The 22,359-nt window shown below is 35.1% G+C and overlaps 1 protein-coding gene across 2 annotated transcripts in view; it reads left to right on the top strand.

Annotated features, from left to right (window-relative positions):
* The window catches only part of ITGAV (integrin subunit alpha V), a 108,870-nt gene that overhangs the window by 51,316 nt on the left and 35,195 nt on the right, over positions 1–22,359 (top strand). For both annotated transcript variants that reach the window (XM_061433378.1, XM_061433388.1), the window contains exons 4-12: positions 1,655–1,769; positions 6,509–6,570; positions 8,483–8,528; positions 14,357–14,482; positions 15,360–15,404; positions 16,138–16,181; positions 16,270–16,326; positions 19,126–19,178; positions 19,584–19,786. In XM_061433378.1, the coding sequence (XP_061289362.1) occupies positions 1,655–1,769; positions 6,509–6,570; positions 8,483–8,528; positions 14,357–14,482; positions 15,360–15,404; positions 16,138–16,181; positions 16,270–16,326; positions 19,126–19,178; positions 19,584–19,786 (751 nt within the window). The remainder of the gene's footprint in view (positions 1–1,654; positions 1,770–6,508; positions 6,571–8,482; positions 8,529–14,356; positions 14,483–15,359; positions 15,405–16,137; positions 16,182–16,269; positions 16,327–19,125; positions 19,179–19,583; positions 19,787–22,359) is intronic.

Here is a 22,359-nt window from a genome sequence, read left to right as displayed (position 1 = left end):
TACCTTTTATCTAGCAGCTCCTAACCTATCCTGTGACTGTGAATACAATCTGTATATCATAATCCGCAAATCTACATCTCCAGCTCTTAATTGTTCTTGTATCTTTCAAGTTGTATTTCCAAACTGCCAATTTGGCATTTCCATTTAGATATCTCATTATTACTCAAAATAAGTGTGAACCAAAATAGAAGTCTTACCCTCTATCATAAAGGAAAAACCAGGGAAGTAACTATTTCCATATAAAACATCCTCATCTTAAAAGCATGACTCTACGCCATTCCTCAGCAACCCCAGTCAGTTCTGCCTTCAGCTTCCAGGATTCCACCCCTCAATAAATCATCATCTCCACTATTTCTGTCCTGTGCCAAGCCCCCATCATTACTCTCCTGGGCCAGTGTAGTAGCACCTGTCACCTCTCTGCTTCCTCTCTTGCCCCAGCTACAACATGTTCTTTATAGAGGGACCAGAGTGAACCAGAGCATTTCACCTTCCTGATTCAAACAATTAAGCAGCTTTTCATCACTCTCAGAAAAAAAATCTGTTCATCCTTGCTTTTATCAGCATCTTCATAGTCCAGTCACTGGCTGCTGTCTCTCTGCCAGCATCTCACTCCATCTTACATGTGTAGTACACTAATTTTTTGATTCCTTCCATACCAAGTCATTTCAGTTAGTTCCTTAGTGTTTGTCCCTCTGCTTATCTTATGTGTAACTTACTGCTTTTCACTTGAGCTGGCTCCTTGTCAGTCTGATTTCAGCTCTACTTTCATTTCCTCAAACAGCCCTTCCCTATTTTAATTAGCTGCATAGTATTTAGTATTTTCTTTCTTTCCCATTGGATTGTGGGGCATCAAGGAAGGGTTTATTTAGGAAGTAATATTTCAGTGGCGCTTAGGAATGTGTCAAATTGCAGTTAGAGGTGAGGGGAGGAGTTGAGAGTAGTGGCATTCTGGGCAGAAAGAGGTAGAGGCAAGCAAGAATACGCAGAAGTGGTAATACTCCACCCTGGAAGTCAGGTACATGTAGAGAAGTAGTACAATTGCTTACTTCCAGTTTTTCGGGTAAATATAGCTCAGCATTGTTTGCGGTGTTTGTTTTAAAATGTTTTGCTTCAAAGGATATTATAGAAAATTTATTGATTTTTTTTTTTCCCAGCAAATTGAATTGTTATACTTTGGTAGATTACTATGCTATTCAAACATTGGTTCTACCACTTATACGTAGTGTTGAAATCTATAGCCCTGAAAGCAAAAAGGTCGTAGTCTATTTGAAAAGTAAGTAAAATAAGTGCTGCAAATTCTTTTACTCCCTTATTTGATAAATTATTTGTTTTATAGGTTAGAGATATATTATTTAGTTAAAGTATTGAGTTGGTCTGTGACCTGTACCTAAAATCAAAAAGGTACTGCATGGAATAATGATTTTGCTAACTATTTTGGGAAAAAAACAAAATCAAAACCTAGACTACATATACGGCCTTTAGAAGCATGTGAGAAGAGTACTTATAAAAATCTTATCCACTACTATGATAAGGAATTTAAGAGTATAGGTTTGATTAATTTTTGTTAATGCTTATAAAAAGATGTTATATATTGTCTGAAACACTAATTTTTTTCAGAAAATGTTTATGCATGGACTCCCCCCTTTGATTCCAGGCCTGTGCCCCACTGTATCACTGGAGGACTGAGATGAAGCAGGAAAGAGAGCCTGTGGGAACATGCTTTCTTCAGGACGGAACAAAGACTGTTGAGTATGCTCCATGCAGATCAAGTATGTGTTGGAAGTTGTACTAGCTTTTACCAAGAGGATTGGGAAGCCTAGGCTGTTAAAAATGTGTGTGTGTGTATGTGTTAAAATTTGTAGACATACCATGATGTTTGAGAGAGCAAAATGAAAGCAGTTTTATTAATGTAAAGAAATGTCAAATATACAGTCAAAGGCTTATCTTTTCTTCCTAAGAACTGTTGTTTTCCTTTTCCTTGGTCAGTAACAATTAACATTTGATTTTGGAAACCTGCATTTTTAGTCACTATTAGTCAAAAGGTGCTCTCTTGAACTTTATCAGAGATGCAGGCCCCACAGCTAATGATTCTGATTCAGCAGGTCTAGATCAGGCCTGGCTACCTGCATTTTTAACAAACTCTACGAGGTAATTCTGATGGAAACCAAAGTTTGAGAGCTTACAGCTTTATATTAATAATGGTGTTAAAAGTTAAAAAAAATTTATATCTTAAGAAGCCAGATTTTTTATAGGAAGATAGAACATTGGGCTCAGGAGTCAGAGTGTGAATTTCCTTGCTTTAATCAGTCTCTTTGTCAGTCTGTTAGCTAGACTCACTCTTCTTGATGATCTAAAAGATCTCACCCTGTTCTCTAATATTATTTGAAATTTCCAGTGAAATTTATATTGTGACTAAAGATGACTTTGAGCATTTATAATTTTAATTATGCTTTCCAAACGCTGTATGTTCTTTCCTTCCTGGAGACTGCAGTGCTTTAGCTTCTCCACCATCGTTGAGTTGGCCACCACCCCAGATCTCCATATCAGAAACATAAAAATCTCTTACTGAAATGCAGTATGGTGTTTATACCTGGAGCACTTTTTAGGCCTTTACTCTTTCTGCTTCACTGGTGACTAGGTAGTGTAGTAGAGAAAGTTAATAACAAAGGCACAACATGTAAGATTCTTACTGCTGGACTCTTTTTTCCTCGTCAGGCGACTTTGGACATCAGGTCAAAGGATCAACTTAGTCTTCAAAATTCTAAGCAGTTGAACCTCTGAGAAACTGCAAATCATTTTGCTAAATGCTTGTTTTCTTGGCCTACTGCCTTGCTCCTACTTCTGTAAGTGGGAGGCAAACATGAAAAGAATGATATGTACGTGGAACCACGTCGTTTACTCTGGGAGGGCAGGAGGCGCACAGTGCGCAGGATGGAGGGAACGGGCAGCTTTATCCCCAGTTCCTGACGCCATCTGTGTTGCCACCTTTTGTCAGTGTTTTGGTCACGGTACTGTTCTCTGGTGGCGTGTGGAAAATGGGAGGACTAAATTTGTGTTTTTAATATTTGTATTGCAAAAATATTCCTATTATGAAAAGATAATTTTGTAGCTCTCAAGGATGAACTAACCATTGTGTGCCATACTTGTAACTTACTGTTTGTGTGGTGGGCACACCTGTAAAATCATCCTTATTCTCCTCCGATACATGTGGGAACCGAGATCTAGACAATTGAAGTCACGGTTTTTTCCTGCATGTTATGGTGCTGAGTGATCTAATGAGGATATAAACCCGGGTCTGTCTTATTCCAGAGGAACCTTTTCCCTGTATTACTAGCAATAGGAAACGTTTGCCATTTCAGCTGCCTTTGTACTAAGCACAGCTTTTCTATAGAGAGTACATTCTGCTCTCACAAGTGCAGGTTTGAATTAATTCCTGATGTAAGAGGACAAGAAACCTTCTGAAAACAAGCATTCTAATGATGATGGTCCCTTGAGGATATACTGCGATGTTTGGCTAGTATTTTTCGTCATTTTGCCTCTTCGCTAATGACCAGTTCTTTTCTTAACATGTATTTAAACGATTAAGACTGTTTGCATGATGTAGCTGCTGCATAATGCCTTCACTTATTTGGTTTAAGCACAGACATTTTAAACTTACTTTCCAAAGTATTTAACATCCAAATCAGGTCAGCAAACTATGACTTGTGAGCCTGTTTTTGTAAATAAAGTTTGACTGGAACATAACCACACCCATTTGTTCACATGCTATTAATATCTACAATGGGAGAGTTGAATTCTTGCCACAGAGGCTGTCTAGCCCCTGAAACATTTATTACCTGGCCCTTTACCGATAATAATACCTCAAGTATGAGAAAAAGCAGAGAAAAATCTAAAAAAAAAAAAAAAAATCAAAGTGAATGCCTTCTTCCTAGTAAGTCTGGCTTTCAGTATCTCTTGATCATTGTGTGTACTTTTGGGCTCAATCTTTAAAATATTAAGCTACATGCAGGCCTAAAGTACAAAAGGCAAACGGCCCAGAGGAACACACTCAAGAGTGGGAATCTGAGAACTTGGGTTGTATTCTTATCTGCCGACAACCTGCTTGTCTACAGTTGTGGGTGATTGATCATTAATAAAACACTGATTTAGACAAAAGACTTCAGAGGCAATTTTTGTAGTTTATGGCTTCTTCGTACTTCAATAAATTATGTAAGCTAGCCCCATGACTGATTTTACATGGGAATGCCAGTTTTGTAGGGCTACACTGCCAACTTCTTGATAACTGCTTGTTTTGGTGTGGTGGTAGTTTGTGGGTTTGTTGTTGTTCATTTGTTTGTTTATTTGCTTTCGTTTTTATTGTGACCTATGTGAATTTATGGAACTTTACTCTCTGTAAAAATTTACCTTATTACTGATTATGTTTGCTTTTGGCTTTTCATTATTATATCTACGCCCGTTCTTGGGCATTGCACAAAAGGCTGAATGTCTTTCTGTTCTAAAAGTGCCTGAACCACAAATCATATGATTTAAATAGTCTTTCAGCTTCAGGCTCAGACTGAGTCTTTGTTCTTTCTACTTTCTGATGATAATATTATTTGCACATAGATTTTTCTCAGGTATCATTTCTAGTTTTCTTTTCTTCCCCTTGATGGTTACTTGGGGAATTACAAATACACTGCTGGTTTGAGATACTGCAGCCTTAATCGTATAGGCACTCTTCACCTCAGATCCACTCTCATTTATTTACTAGCAGGTTTGCCATGGTTAAATTCCTTAATTTCTGTGAGCCTTAATTTCCTTAGATGTAAGTGATGACTAATAATACTATCTCTCATAGAATAGGGCTACTGTTATTCTCATAGAATTTTGCTGTGTAAATTTGAAAAGAATTTAAGTGCTTTAGTACAGTACCGGACTCACAGTAAGGGCTTGATAAACACTAGCTGCTCTTACTATCACGATCAGTAACATTAAATATAATATTGTCAGGCTTAACAATTAGGAAAAATATTAACTGTCCATACAAATAAAAACAAAAGCCTTCCCTGAAATAGGTTATAGTCAACAGAAAATTCTTTACATTTGCACTGTTTAATATGTACCTGTTACATTTTTAAAAGACAGTAATGTTTTCTAGTTGGATGTTCGGGGAAACCAAATAAAGTAGATAACTGTACAGTAAGATAATCGAAAAAGGATGTCTTTATAAATAGCTTAAAAGAGTTCCCCAGATGCGACTCGAATAAAGGAAATAAAAGGCTGACTTGAGGTCAGAGCAGAATTCCTTACTATGATTCACTAGACGCTGGAAACCCCAGCCCTACATTTTCCCATTCCCTCTTGGTTAGAAAAATTTACATTGGGGGAGCATTATACTCTTGAGGCTATTTTCTAAAAAAATTTCTAAATTTAGATATTAAGTGCGTAATCTTAGGGCAGTTCCCAGGTTTTAAAAATGGGTTCAAAAATTTTGATGGGAGTATTTGACAAAAATTCTTGCCAGTTGTCCTTATGACTGAAAGTAGGTATTTTTGGTTACTGTATTTGGGTGGCAAATACAGGAATATTATATCATAATTATTTAGATATTGTGGCATTGACTACAATAATTCCTTGATGACTAAAGAGTAGCTGTTTTTCATTGCTCTTACTATCCTCAAAATAAAACAAGGAAAAGACTTGCTCACTGTTACCTCTCTTCTAGGTACAGTATTACTAGTGATTAGAGCTAATTTAAATTAATTGGCTAATTGTCCCCTTTTGTGAGAACTATGGGAAAAGGGGTAATTGTGAAAGAGTAAAACAGTTGAGTCTGTCATCATTTGGAATATACTTAAAAGTGTCGTGTTTTAAAAACTTGGCTTTCTAAATGTGTTTTCAGGGTATATTTTGCTCTCTGCAGAAAATTCAACTAGGCCATCTCCCTAAATTCTGAACTATGTTTTTTTCAGATTTGTTGTTGTTGTTGGCTATAAATGTATTGGAATGCAGGTATCTGCTTATTAGTCTTCATAATAACTTAGCAAAGACCTAGCAACTGTAGGGGAATAATAGTAAGAATTAGAAATTTCAGATTGGAGTTTTTAACTCAAAGATCATGACTCATTACTGTTAAATGAAATCAAAGAATGGGTCATAACCAGTTTTTTAAAAGATGGAATGAAATACAATGCGTGTATGTTGGGTTGTGTGAGCTATGATATAAACTGTAATCTTTCTGTATAAAAATAAAGTTTGAAATCCACTATCTTAGATGATCTTTCTGCCCCTTGCTGACTGGTCTAGTTACTTTCATCTCTCTGTGTTGCCATTTCTGATGAATGGGTGTTGATAAACATGCATACTAACTTTTTAAGAATGTGTTAATAACCCATTAAGAACCCGAATGAATGAACATTCTCCGAGACTAGTACATTATCTTACAGTGATATCAGATTTTTCTCATGTTTTGTTTTGTGTTATTTGTTTGTTTTTGGGTTTGTGTATATTTCCAATCTTTTTATTTTAGAAAATATTGATGCTGATGGACAGGGATTTTGTCAAGGAGGATTCAGCATTGATTTTACTAAAGTAAGTTCTCATTTAAGACTGAATGAGATTCAGATCTACCTTGTTATCTAAACCATGGTTAAAAATTACTGGATAATACTTCGTATTCTCTGTAACTATTACTTGTTTTATGGAAACATCTAATAAAAATTACCCATGCATTTGATATCCTTTGCTTGATACTGTTCTCTCCCTAGGAGACGTTGCTTATTTGAAATATTCATCAAAAAGGGAATGGAAAATAGTAGAAAATCTCCTTAGCAGAAGATAGACAGCAATTATGACTTAATATTAAAACTTCCAGTTGGATAGATTTACAGACTGTTATAGTAAAGCTTTCTATTTTTGCCTGGAATTGAGTTTTCATAAAAGCTATCAATGGGAGTTTTTTACAAATCAGGGTTTAGTTAATAAAAGTTGAAAAACATGCATGTTTGCCATCTATTATGTGCCCATAGGCAATAAATAAAGATGAAGAAGTTTAATTACTGTAAGAAATCTCATATATAGGGCTTTATGTATTTTTAACTAAGCTGATATGCTCTCTAGAGTTGATAATTTTTCATCATTTTTTTAAAAATAAGAATTCCATGTATATTTTCAAAGGAAATTTTTCTTAAATATTTTATATAATTTACTTTTGTCTTTGTGTGTTTTTTTGTGGGATATATGAGCATTTTGAATAACAAATTGAGAAAATTAATTACTCCTAGAGAAGTCTCAAAAACACATTGCTTGATTAAAAGTAGAGCTTTCTTAGAAAACTTAATATGACTTAGAAAATGTAAGCAAAAGTACCTTAAATTTACTAAAAGCACAGAAACTATAATCATGGTTCAGAGAAACTAATAAAGCATTTTCTTATTTTTATAAATTTATATTTTTAATCTTAAATATTAGGTACTAATAATTTTAGTTAACTCTCCTTATCAAGCAGTTAATTTTAATTCACTCAATTTGAAACTCATAATTCAAAATTTATTCATAATTACTCATAATTTAAAATTTAAGGAAGCAGAACAAAGAGAGGTAAAGTGTATTAACACATAAAAGGTTTCAACTTGGATGATGTATTTTCAAATAGATGTATTAAAACAAGAAGTGTTCATAGTTTCTGTACTTAAACCAATACAACTATAACCCCAGAAATATTCCCATACCATGAATAGTCTTTGCTAAATTAACTGCTGTCTTCAACTCATTTCTGAAAAGTGGTGTCATTTTAAAGCAGACAACTTAGAAATATCTTTTACATAGCCAAGGCAGGAGATTGTTGAAAGCTTCAAAGGCTGTATGTGTATTTGAAGAAAGTTTTTCTCTTTTCTCCAGCGAGAAGAAATTTTTAAAATATGCTCAAAACACTATCTTGAATTAGATACTTGTAAATTATTACAGATATAAGAAATGTTAGTCAAGTGTAATTTGTATACATAACATACCCTGAAAAATGTACCCTCAAACCTCACTCCTGTTTAGATCTACATGACACTACAAATTTTGCTTTAGCTTAAAAAAAATTTAATGATTATTAGAAAGGAAATTTGTCAGTGTAGTCACAAATGTAATAAACAAAATTAAGGAGTGACTTTTTTTCTTACTGTAACTAATAATACTTTGCTGACAGTACTTCATACCAAGTATGTGAAGCAGTCAAGATCTACAGAATCTGTATGTATATACGTATTTGTATATTTTCATATATTAAATGAATATAGGCCTCCTTTTTAATAGTTATTGTATTGTGTTTTAGAAAAGGTACAGTGAAAATTATGGAATCAGCTGGGTTTAAGATTTATGATTTTGCTTGCTTTAATGTATATGCATATATATGTCATATATACATGAATGTGTAGCTTTTATGTTTATTATATTGCTCTCAGTTTTTAAAGCTATCTGTTTTAAAATATATATCTTTTTGTTTGATTTAATCTAGGCTGACAGAGTACTTCTTGGTGGTCCTGGCAGTTTTTATTGGCAAGGTAGGTTAATCTTTTTTAAAAATTACCCAGTAATGACTATATTTCAGACTCATCTGGCTTATCATGTATCTTTGCTGCTGCTGCTGCTGCTGCTGCTGCTAAGTCGCTTCAGTCATGTCCGACTCTCTGCAACCCCATAGACGGCAGCCCACCAGGCTTTGAGACTTTTCAAATTATTTAAAAGAAAGAAATGAAAAAATTAAATGGATAACCACTATCTATATATAATTATTTTAAAAAGGACTGCAACATCATATAAGGTATATGTAAAATATATAACAATATATGACATATGCATTTCTAGTAGAAAATAAACTAAATATTTTAAAAGTAAATTATAAAGTAATTTAAAGTAATTAATTTTTATTGCTTATATACTTCATCTCTGTACTTTAGAGGAAATTATATAATTAATCATTAGGAAGTATGAGGAGCTGTAGGTAAATTGTGGCCTTCCAAAAGCTCATGGTTTTAAAATTAATTTGCACATTAGATTATTGATGTGGTTATTTTCTCATTAACCACTGACATCAAGAATGATTTCTTTGTATTTGGGAAGTTGTAAAAATAGAGGATCTTACTAAATTTCAAAAGAATATATTAGCATTGGTGATTGAAGTAAAAATCTGCATTCTTTAGTCATTTCCAGAGGATTAATAAAATTGCCATTTGAACAAATGTATAACAGGTCATTATTTTCTTAACTATATCTGCTTATTTGATTTATGTTTCACTTATCATTAGAAACATAATTATTTATTTAGTCAATATATTCATATGTTTATTTTCTGTTAAAAAGTACCATTTACCAAATCAAGACTTTTTTGTTTATTGGTATTCTGTTATTCAAGCATTGCCAATATTTGGAAGAACTGGAAAATCTCTGACTGTATTGATTTGCAAGTACTTTCTGATTCTGAATTTTACTTCTGTATTCTGCTCTGTGCTTTCTTTACTTGTTTGCTTATAGGAAAACCTGTGCTTTTGCTTTATAGAAAGGGAACTAAAGAAAGAGATTTGCTGAAGGAAAAACAAGGTGGAAGGAAAATAAGGAATGAAAAGTGGGAATAAGTGAGAAATTGGAAGGGATGGCAAAGGAGAAAAAGAAAAATCAGGCAAAGAGGATCAACATGACACATATTAACTAAAACTGAAAGATTTGAATTTCTGTGAATTATACCTCTATTGGAAGATGAAATGATGTAGGAGAATTATACTTGAGTTTTGCAGCCTTACAATAAAAACGAAAATAGCAGTTCTAATTATATGTAAGAAAATGTATATTAATGCTTTCTAGTTAGCTATAAAACATGGGTTCATTTTCCTCTTTACTGCTAGGTATATCATTCAGTGGAAGAGAAGGAAGTGTCTCATGGGCATGTGTGGGAACCAAAGATGGATTTTTTGATTCTCGGTCAGGACTTTTTAAGAGACACAATTGTGAATATATTAAAATTACTTGTTCTTTTAATACTTTGAATATTGCACAATGCAGGCATTCCTGTTTATTATAAATTAGCACAGATACTATTGATTTATTATAAATGGTATATAATATGTTACTAAAAACTCAGTGACTGGGCAGATAATATTTTAATAAGATTAAAATCAGCATTTTTCATTGGGAATACATAAGATGTTAGGATGAATTTTCCCATAGATCTCAGAATTGTCTCTGTAAGAATAGAGAAAATGATAATGATGTTTTATTCCAAAGACATGATAAATGTTCCTGTGTTCTTTGATTCAGCAAATATTTAAGGAATCTCTCCTATGTGTTAGATACCATTTAGGCAAGATGATGGGATTCCCCAATTGCTCAAGCAGTAAAGAATCCACCTGCAATGATGCAGGAGATGTGGGTTTGATCCCTGGGTTGAGAATATTCCCTGGAGAAGGAAATGGCAACCCACTCCAGTGTTCTTGCCTGGAAAACCCCATGGACAGAGGAGTCTGGTGGGCTGCTGTCCATGGGGTCGCAAAGAGTCAAGACACAAGTAAGCACACACACACGCAGGCAAAGATAATAAATTAGTGATCCGGACAGAAAGTGTTCTGCCCTACAAACTCAGCGTATGTGACTGGAAAAATTGGAACTAAACTGATAATCTTTAGCTATTACGATTTTCTTTCTGAAATAGCAGAAATGAAGAGATTGTTTTCCGTATGTTACGGAGATGGCATTTAATAAATCAAACAGCCTTTCTTGGGTACAAGGAGGCAATCTGACTTTCATGTAGGTGTCTAGCTTTCTTGTGTACTTGATAACTTAAGGTTGTGAAGAAAATGCAGTCACTCATTCAGGCTGCTGCATAAAGGTGTCCAAATAGCTCATTAAGATTGACAAACCATTAGCCAGACTCATCAAGAAACAAAGGGAAAAAAATCAAATCAATAAAATTAGAAATGAAAATGGAGAGATCACAACAGACAACACAGAAATACAAAGGATCATAAGAGACTACTATCAGCAATTATATGCCAATAAAATGGACAACGTGGAAGAAATGGACAAATTCTTAGAAAAGTACAACTTTCCAAAACTGAACGAGGAAGAAATAGAAAATCTTAACAGACCCATCACAGGCACAGAAATTGAAACTGTAATCAAAAATCTTCCAGCAAACAAAAGCCCAGGTCCAGACGGCTCCACAGCTGAATTCTACCAAAAATTTAGAGAAGAGCTAACACCTATCCTACTCAAACTCTTCCAGAAAATTGCAGAGGAAGGTAAACTTCCAAACTCATTCTATGAGGCCACTATCACCCTAATACCAAAACCTGACAAAGATGCCACAAAAAAAGAAAACTACAGGCCAATATCACTGATGAACATAGATTCAAAAATCCTTAACAAAATTCTAGCAATCAGAATCCAACAACACATTAAAAAGGTCATACACTATGACCAAGTGGGCTTTATCCCAGGCATGCAAGGATTCTTCAATATCCGCATATTAATCAATGTAATACACCACATTAACAAATTGAAAAATAAAAACAATATGATCATCTCAATAGATGCAGAGAAAGCCTTTGACAAAATTCAACATCCATTTATGATAAAAACTCTCCAGAAAGCAGGAACAGAAGGAACATACCTCAACATAATAAAAGCTATATATGACAAACCCACAGCAAACATTATCCTCAATGGTGAAAAATTGAAAGCATTTCCTCTAAAGTCAGGAACAAGACAAGGGTGCCCACTTTCACCATTACTATTCAATATAGTTTTAGAAGTTTTGGCCACAGCAATCAGAGCAGAAAAAGAAATAAAAGGAATCCAAATTGGAAAAGAAGAAGTAAAACTCTCACTATTTGCAGATGACATGATCCTCTACATAGAAAACCCTAAAGACTCCACCAGAAAATTACTAGAACTAATCAATGATTATAGTAAAGTTGCAGGATATAAAATCAACACACAGAAATCCCTTGCATTCCTATACACTAATAATGAGAAAATAGAAAGAGAAATTAAGGAAAATTCCATTCACCATTGCAACGAAAAGAATAAAATGCTTAGGAATATATCTACCTAAAGAAACTAAAGATCTATATATAGAAAACTATAAAACACCAGTGAAAGAAATCAAAGAGAACACTAATAGATGGAGAAATATACCATGTTCATGGATTGGAAGAATCAATATAGTGAAAATGAGTATACTATCCAAAGCAATTTATAGATTCAACGCAATCCCTATCAAGCTACCAACGGTATTCTTCACAGAGCTAGAACAAATAATTTCACAATTTGTGTGGAAATACAAAAAACCTCGAATAGCCAAAGCTTTCTTGAGAAAGAAGAATGGACGTGGAGGAACCAAACTGCCTGACTTCAGGCTCTACTACAAAGCCACAGTCATCAAGACAGTATGGTACTGGCACAAAGACAGAAATATAGATCAATGGAACAAAATAGAAAGCCTGGAGATTAATCCACACACATATGGACACCTTATCTTTGACAAAGAAGGCAAGAATATAAATGGATTAAAGATAATCTCTTTAACAAGTGATGCTGGGAAAACTGGTCAACCACTTGTAAAAGAATGAAACTAGAGCACTTTCTAACACCATACACAAAAATAAACTCAAAATGGATTAAAGATCTAAACGTAAGACCAGAAACTATAAAACTCCTAGAGGAGAACATAGGCAAAACACTCTCTGACATATATCCCAGCAGGATCCTCTATGACCCACCTCCCAGAATATTGGAAATAAAAGCAAAAATAAACAAATGGAACCTAATTAAACTTAAAAGCTTCTGCACAACAAAGGAAACTCTAAGCAAGGTGAAAAGACAGCCTTCAGAATGGGAGAAAATAATAGCAAATGAAGCAACTGACAAACAACTAATCTGAAAAATATACAAGCAACTCCTGCAGCTCAATTCCAGAAAAATAAATGACCCAATCAAAAAATGGGCCAAAGAACTAAATAGACATTTCTCCAAAGAAGACATACAGATGGCTAACAAATACATGAAAAGATGCTCAATATCACTCATTATCAGAGAAATGCAAATCAAAAGCACTATGAGGTACTGTTTCACGCCAGTCAGAATGGCTGCGATCCAAAAGTCTACAAGCAATAAATGCTGGAGAGGATGTGGAGAAAAGGGAACCCTCTTACACTGTTGGTGGGAATGCAAACTAGTACAGCCACTATGGAGAACAGTGTGGAGATTCCTTAAAAAACAGGAAATAGAACTGCCTTATGATCCAGCAATCCCACTGCTGGGCATACACACTGAGGAAACCAGAAGGGAAAGAGACACGTGTACCCCAGTGTTCATCGCAGCACTATTTATAATAGCCAGGACATGGAAGCAACCTAGATGTCCATCAGCAGATGAATGGATAAGAAAGCAGTGGTACATATACACAATGGAGTATTACTCAGCCATTAAAAAGAATACATTTGAGTCGGTTCAAATGAGGTGGATGAAACTGGAGCCTATTATACAGAGTTAAGTAAGCCAGAAAGAAAAACACCAATACAGTATACTAACGCATATATATGGAATTTAGAAAGATGGTAATGATAACCCTATATACGAGACAGCAAAAGAGACACTGATGTATAGAACAGTCTTTTGAACTCTGTGGGAGAGAGGGTGGGATGATTTGGGAGAATAGCATTGAAATATGTATAATATCATATATGAAACGAGTCGCCAGTCCAGATTCGACGCACGATACTGGATGCTTGGGGCTGGTGCACTTGGACGACCCAGAAGGATGGTATGGGGAGGGAGGAGGGAGGAGGGTTCAGGATGGGGAACACATGTATGCCTGTGGCGGATTCATTTCGATATATGGCAGAACCAATACAATATTGTAAAGTTTAAAAATAAAATAAAATTTAAATAAATAAATAAATTAAAAAAAAAAAGAAAAATCAGGTTTAACCAATTATGAAAGTAAAAATAATTTCAGTAGATTTTTCAAGTTCTAACTTGAAATTTGGTTGGGAAACAATCCTTGATTTTATGATTCCATTTATTTAACAATGACTTTTTAGTGAATTAAATTCTGTATTTATAAATTTTTGCTTTTTAGCAGAGATTAACTTTAAATACTAGCCTTGAATAGAAATAATTGTGACTTAAAAATAATCAAATTTCAGATTTAGGATCATGAAGAGTTGTTTAAGGCTAATAAGCAGAAATATTTATATCTAATCTATTTCCTTTCATGCAGGTGCTATCCATCATCTGCATCATAAGATTCTGCTAGAAAATTGTCAATTATTTTATATATTGTTTTCAGGGCAGCTCATTTTAAATTATAATTTATTTTATATATTTCTTTCAGGTCAACTCATTTCTGATCAAGTAGCAGAAATTGTATCTAAATATGACCCCAAAGTTTACAGCATCAAGTATAATAACCAGTTAGCAACCCGGACTGCACAAGCTATTTTTGATGACAGTTATTTGGGTAGGTAAAATCGAAATATGGATTCACTTTCTGGTGTTGCGGTAGATTTGTCCTATATTTGCATTTGCTGCTTTCAGTAGAAAAATCTTTTATGTGAAATAGATTAAGATTTTCTTAAAATAAGGAACATATAATTTCAAATTGTTATTGAGTACCTAGATTATGTTGTATTTCAGTAGCTGAAATTTAAGGCATGATTATTTACACAGTGATAATAATAATGGATAGTCTTTAAGATGTGCTTGCTGCATTCTGGATGTTGTTCTAAGAGCTTTATCGTTAATAACTCATTTATCCTCACAAGTCTGTGACAGTGTGCTGTTATTACTCCCATTTTATAGATAAAGACACTGAGGCACAGAGAGGCAAAATAAAGTCTTAAGTCTTTGCCTAAAGTCTTCCACTTATAACTTTGCTTTTCTCAGATTCCAACCCAGGCAGTCTGATTCTTGAACTTCTATTCACTGTATTAAACTACAGTTTTGGTTTAGGATTTATTTACTTTTGTTCTAAGTTTCTCTTATTCATTAAACCAAGTATACATGACAGAAATAGTATTTTGCTGATTGAGAAAATCTGTTGTTTGTTATTCCTTTACGCCAGATTGCAAATTTGCCCTGTTTTTAACTGACTCCTTTGTAAAGTTGATAAAACAGTCTTATATTTCTAACAGAGATATACTATTTGAGTATTTAGCGCCATTATTTTCTTCAAGATTCATTTATCATGCACATGTGAACCCATTTCTCCTAGAGGACAAAATATTACATAATTAAAGGAATTAGTTGAAGGTATTTTCCAGGAAAGCTTAGCCTGCAAATAAGTTGAAGATAATCAGTTCTGCTCTGATGGTGTTTTACCTTTGGTTCCTTTTTAGGTTACTCAGTGGCCGTTGGAGATTTCAACGGTGATGGCATAGATGGTACGACGTGCTTGAACTAGATTTAATCGTCTTTAAAAAATTTAGACTACGCATTTGAAACAGGTGGCACTGAAAAATTTCAGCAGTTAAAGAGTTTTGAAACTGAGCATGGTCCCGGGTAAACCTCTTTTAGGTAGCCAAGGGAGCTGAGCGCCTCAGCGACCTCTGTCTGCTCTCAGTTCCAGCTGTTTCTTCGGCTCTTTCCTTCTTACGTGTGGTGGGTTCAGTTCTCTTGGGGAGGCACAGTTTAATAGTTCCTGCTTTCTTTGGACACATCATCTGTAACTTTCTGGGCTCTGTCTATATCTTCTCTTTGTCCGTTTTCAGAGCTCAGTCTTGGGAGCCTAGACTTGGCCTGATTTGATCACGTTTCTGTATCATTGCAGCCTCAGCCTTGTTTCACTTGACTCTGGATTATTTTTTATTACTGTATGTACAGCTTTTCTTCATCCTTAAGCCCTTTTCTCTTGTCTGCTCTCTTTCACAAGATTATAAATACCTTAAGGGCACACATGCATTTATTTGAAGTCTTCAAGAATCTTTCCATATTTTGTAAAGATTTGATTTTGTGGTTAAAATCAATGCTTGGGTCATTTATTATGGAGTCCCAAGTTTTTAAGATCTCATATTTACTGTCTACTGAAATAACAAAACTTAAAGCTGTCTGACATAGCCACTTACTGTTGGAGTTGCCAGTATTGGTCTTAAAAAGAAGTAATTTTTTTCTTTTCAGACTTCGTTTCAGGAGTTCCAAGAGCAGCGAGGACTTTGGGAATGGTAGGAAACTTAAAAGGTATTTTCTAAAAAATCTCTGGGTTATTTTGTATTTTACTCTATTTCATATGCTTTTGTTTTTCTTGCACAGGTTTATATTTATGATGGGAAAAATATGTCCTCCTTACACAATTTTACTGGTGAACAGGTATGCTTTTGAAATATTGTGGGGTTTGTTTTTTTTTTGTTTATTTTTTCACTTAACATTTTGACACCAACACTTCCTACTATCTTTAACAACTTTTCTTGGTAATATTCCGAGGGTTTAATATTTAATATATAGTAACTATTGGTTTAATAGTGGATATTATAAATATAAAATAGGCTTTAAATATTTCACCTTTGTTTTAACCAGAGTAATTTATTTAAGCAAACCCTTTTGTAATTGTTAACAATAGTTTTTTAAAAAAGGAAATACAAAATCAAATTGAACACATAACAAAACTAAAAAATTTCCTTTTTGTTTGCTAATAACATTAAATTCTCTTTTAAAGAATGATCTATGCTTTTTTTTTTTAAAGAATGATCTCTCTAAAAAATGACCTTTTAATTTTATTAGATGTAAAACAAAGCATGGCCAAGATGTGTTAAGTATAGATATTACAAGTAAACTTCATTTGTACTATATGAAATACAACATTATTCAATTACTAATTAGTACTTTTAAGTACTAGACATTCTCTATAATTATAGGTGTTTTACAATATTCTCTATTGTATGTCTCAAAGAATGAAATGGTAAGTTAGTATAGGAATACCATGTTTTCGTTAATAATGAAATGCATTTCATTATTAATACATTTCATAGATTCTGCTTGTTTTTTTTACAAACTGAAAGTTTGTGGCAACCCTGAGTTGTCAGATGATGGTTAGTATTTTTTAGTGATAAAGTATTTTAAGATGAAGATACATACATTGTTTTTTTAGACATAATGATATTGCACACTTATAGACTATAGTAAAGTTTAAATTTATATGTACGGGAAACCAAAAAATTTGTGTGACTCACTTTATTGGGCTGTTCAGTTTGTTGCGGTGGTCTGGTCTGGAACTGAACTTACAGCATCTCCGAGGTGTACCTGTAACAATAAAGGAAAACTTAAATCAGTGGTAGAAAAAAGCATCTCCTAGTTTGCACATCTAGGATTTAAGCCCACTTCTTGTTCAGTTGAGACTGTTTGGCTTTGCGAGAGGATTGATAGGCTGGGAAACTAGACTCGAGGTCCCCAGGAACGTCCCGCTTGTGTGGCCGTCAGGGTTGACATGTGCAATTATCAGCTGTTACGGCTGTGGCAGGGGCGGCTATCCCTTTGTGCTGTTGTGGCTTCTTGTCCTCAAGCAGCTTCTGCAGTCGGGTGCCCGTGTGTGTCTCTGGGTCTTGTACTTGGTCCCTGATGCTTTCTCTTTGTCCTCAGCTCTTTTGTGGAGGAAAGCAGGGTTTGCATTAGGACTGACCTGGGTTCTCACTACTCAGTCTTACTGCATTGGATACGGTGTTTAGCATTGTCAATCTGATGGCTTACGTACAAAAATAGGGATCCTGGTAGCTTCCTTATGGGGATGTGGTGAAAATCCAAGGGAAAAACTTCAATGATAATAACACAGGACAAGACTTTTCTCAGTCAGTGACATCCTTTCTTTGCAGTTTCAGGCCCAGTAACCTGAGAGACCACAATCCAAGAGTAGTATTCTGTTAAATTCCAGCCAGCACTTTATCATGGTACCCCTAATACAGCACACTTTATTACACATGTTCTGACCTTGTGATTCAACACAGACTTTGTCTTTCATTTTCTCAGTTACACTGTATAAATTCAAAATAGATTAACCTGGGAATCTCCCTCCTGATAGCTCAGCTAATCGAATTTTGGAAGATTTACTAACCACTTTTTTTGGTTTGTTGATTCATCTTTCATTTTAGTTCATCTTTAGTCTGTCATCACTCCTAGTTTTGTTTTGTATGTTGGAATCTGTTTAGAACTTTTTTTTTTCACATGTATTTCCAGCCAGACTGCTCTGTCTATGATGGCCAGCAGTCTCCTGTGGTGAGGAGAGGACATTCCTTCTCTGCAAAACAAGCCCATGATAAACCCAAGCACATTTGTACTACATGCAATTTAAAAGCAAAACCACTGGCACATAATTGATTGAGATGTGAAACAAAAAGGAACTCCATTCTGTATCTTTCCAAACAGTAATTTCTTTTGAGTTGTAGTGGTTTCACATAGGAAGAACTATTTGCTGCTGCTGCTGCTAAGTCGCGTCAGTCGTGTCGGACTCTGTGCAACCCCATAGACGGCAGCCCACTAGGCTCCTCTGTCCCTGGGATTCTCCAGGCAAGAACACTGGAGTGGGTTGCCATTTCCTTCTCCAATGCATCAAAGTGAAAAGTGAAAGTAAAGTCGCTCAGTCATGCCCGACTCTTAGCGACCCCATGGACTGCAGCCTACCAGGGTCCTCTGTCCATGGGATTTTCCAGGCAAGAGTACTGGAGTGGGTTGCCATTGCCTTCTCTGAAACTATTTATGACCTATTTATTTTTACTGCTCTGGCATCATTTATAACTTCTTGTGTTCAGTTGAAATGTCTTGTCTGTCTTTCTGGTAGTGTGTCTGCTGTCTTTGGGTAAGTAGAGAGGACAGGAGATAGGAGGTGAGGCCTCAGGAGGAGCCTTGATTGTACTTGGACTTGTGAATGGCGTGTGCTGAAGACACTGGAATGTCTTCCAAGACACATTGCTGTCTTGCCAGTAAATCTAGGAAAGTATACAAGCCTCATTAACTGACGGTCATTGTTTTGGTAGAATAAACAAAAGAAGAAACTTAGATTGAAATACTATATGCAGAGAAAAAAGTAATCCTTTCTATTTGGTAAATACACAACAAATATTAATTTTCTAAATTAGTTGGATGAAATTGTAAACATTTCATTTTCATCTCATTATCCAGATGGCTGCATATTTTGGATTTTCTGTCGCTGCCACTGACATTAATGGGGATGAGTAAGTTTTAAAAAATGTTTTCAGAAACAGTTTTCCTCTTGTGTTTATGAATGCTTTACTAAAACTAAACATTTTTCCTTCTGTTTCTCTGTCTCCTTCCCACTAATCTTCCTATTTAAGGAACCAATTTGATGCAGCCTTAATCACGAATACTAGAAAATCTTTATGTTGTTAATAATTCCTTTCAATAGCTTTTATAGTATAAAGGAATAAAATAATCTTATGAATTACTCGTAGTTTCTTAAAAGAACTGAAGGAAGGTTTGAATTAGAAATGGTCATTTCAAATGTGGCCTTAAGAGAGGTAGAAAGAGGAAAACTTGAGTTTCAACTAAGAAAGAAAATGATTATTAATAGTCACATGGAATTTGATCTTGCCTTCGTGAAAACGATTCTGTTGTTTTAGTTACGCAGATGTGTTTATCGGCGCACCTCTCTTCATGGATCGCGGTTCTGATGGCAAACTCCAGGAGGTGGGGCAGGTCTCGGTGTCTCTGCAGAAAGCTTCGGGGGACTTCCAGACCATCAAGCTGAATGGTTTTGAGGTCTTTGCAAGGTTCGGCAGCGCCATAGCCCCTTTGGGAGATCTAGACCAGGATGGCTTCAATGGTAAGGAGTGTGAAGAGCCGAAGGTCCCTGATTTTCTGTGGCCACTTGAAAAAGTCCTATACCCTATTTATAGAAGCTCACACGAGCAAACCTCCTTCCTGGAAGGAAGGATTTGAGTGACACACTAGGTTCAACGACAGGTTGTTCATTTCCCTTAAAAATCAGAGGGGAATTTTCAAAAACTGACTCTCATGAGTTATTATACATGCAGCTCAAATTAGAGCATCAGAGTGGTTAATTTTTGAAAGGCACTTGCATTCCCAGGGAGCCCAGTGTGAGCTGGTGATTTTTTGTCTATGTCCTGCTTAGCAGCAGTGCCCTCTGCTGTCCATTCAGATACAAGTGTAAAAAATGCTCCCAGGCCTATTGTCAAGGCAGTGCTGACCCTAATGCCTCCTTCAAAGGTATGATTTGATACTAATATTTTTAAAGCCGTAATTTTGTTGTGGCTATCCAGAATATTCTGAGGGAGGTTGTATCTCCCTTCACAGGGACAGATAAAAAAGGTATACGTTCACTTTTATCACAGTCCCACTTAATAATTTAATTAATAGCTATAGATAGCTTTAAAAATCAAAGTTGGCTTCTGCTATAGAGTGAAATGTAGATTACAAATCACCAAGATTTTTTTCAAAAAGGAATGATACTAATAATCTTCCCAGAGGTCACAAAATGGAGAGTTGAACCGTGGGTTTGTTTGTATAATCAACAGTATATAGGGATATCCCCCCCAAAATGACAAGAAAGTTATAAATTAAGATGAAAACCTCAAAAAAGACAGATGACTCTCAAATCTCCCAATTAGTAGTAGAAAAGGAAAATGTTTGTTTGGCCTCAAGACTCCTCCTGCCACGTGGGTAGTGTTATGTCACGTGCTGAAAGTATCATCTCTCACCCTAGAAGTTTTCATTGTTAGTGGAAAAACTACTCAAGGGGACATTTTGCCTCCTAAAATAATCTTAAAGGTTGTTTTTTACCACCAGGAGAACATAAATGGAATTCTAGTATAAAACTCAATGTAGAACTTGAGAAGAATACTATAGAACAGATCAAATCATTAACTTTTGATAACAAAAACTACCTAGAAAACAGGGCCAGATTCGAAGTTCTACCTTGAGTAAATTTAACAGGTTCTTTGCTGAGGATGGGCCTGTCTTCCAGGCATTTTGGGAAAACCTGGACATGTTTGCCTTCACCCTGTTTTGAGAATATTCCAGCCACTTTAAAGAACGTTTCTTTAATATCGTAATCCAGATAGCGTCTCATCTTGCTTTCCCTATTCCTATTAAAATGTACTGTGAACACAAAAATTATAAGCAGTGATAGCTAAAAAATATCAAAGTTTTATAACAGTTTTACAAAGAGATTTTACTTTTAGAGCTAGATACCATTGAGGATGATTTTTTCTTTTTTTGCTCCCAAAGTGTCTCCTGAGGTCTTATTGTCCCATATAGTCTGTATGTGTGTGTGTATTAATTATAACCTGGATCTTTTCCTTATTCAGACCTGATGACATTGACTCTTTTTTTTGTCTTTGCTCCTATTTTCCTCTCTTTCCACTTAACACCCACTGGGAAAACCCTAGGTATGATCAAGAGGGATACTGAAAACAATAATAAAATTATGTTCCACAATTACGTGGAGTTTTTGTCAATACTTCTCCAGAAAGGCAGAGGGGGAAAAGCACAGAAAAAGAAACTAAAATGATCAAAGGAGTAGATTAATTACATGAAAAAGGAGGGCTCTCCAGACTAGACAGATACCAGCCAAGAGAAGACATGATTAGAATATACAAAATAACAAAGGTTTAGGAAAGGTAAAGAGAATTTTTTTAAAACTGTCTCTCAGTAGTAGAGCCATCTTCTGTTGGAAAATTGTATTTTAATAAAAACTTTCTTAGTGCATATGTCAATTTAGAATTTATATTTATCTTTTAAAACTTAAAGAAAGATAAAGAAGAACTTTTACATAATTTTAAAACTACTTTTTATTTAAGGATAACAAATTCTTAGTTGGTGCTTACTGCAAGCTAAGCACTGTAGTAAGTGCTAAAAATGAGAGGATGAATTAGAGCCCATCCATGTCCTTAAGGAATTTAGCATCAATAGGAGAAAGTTTAATGTGAACAAGGAAACACTAGAAAGTAGTCATCACAGTGTTTGAGATATTCCTGGGTATAACCGTCTTAAAAAATGAGTGACGAGGTGTCTTTGATGTCTCGGGAGGCTACGTTGAGGGGGGTGAAACCACTTTAGGTATATTAAGAAAACTGAGGCAGTTTGAAATGGCTGGTATTTAGGGGCTGTTATAAGCAAGATGAACACATCTTTGTTCTTAGGAAATTTATGTTTTGTAGAGGACCAATAGCGTAAACACATAAAGGGGAAATTCAGGTAGTGATAAAGGCCGTGGGTTTAGACAAACAAAAGCAAGGTGATGTGATAGAGAGTGCCTAGACAGAGGAAGGAGAAGCTGTTACTCCACAGACGGGCCAGGGAAGAACGCTCTGCCAGTTTGGACAAACAGTAGGAGCAAAGCTTGAAAAGCTCTGGAGCAAGAGCCTATAAAGCAGA

The sequence above is a fragment of the Bos javanicus genome, chromosome 2 (genome assembly GCF_032452875.1).
Source record: "Bos javanicus breed banteng chromosome 2, ARS-OSU_banteng_1.0, whole genome shotgun sequence".
Classification (NCBI taxonomy): Eukaryota; Metazoa; Chordata; class Mammalia; order Artiodactyla; family Bovidae; genus Bos; species Bos javanicus.
Note: the sequence above shows the minus strand (reverse complement) of the source record. Positions and strands in the feature narration are given on the sequence as shown.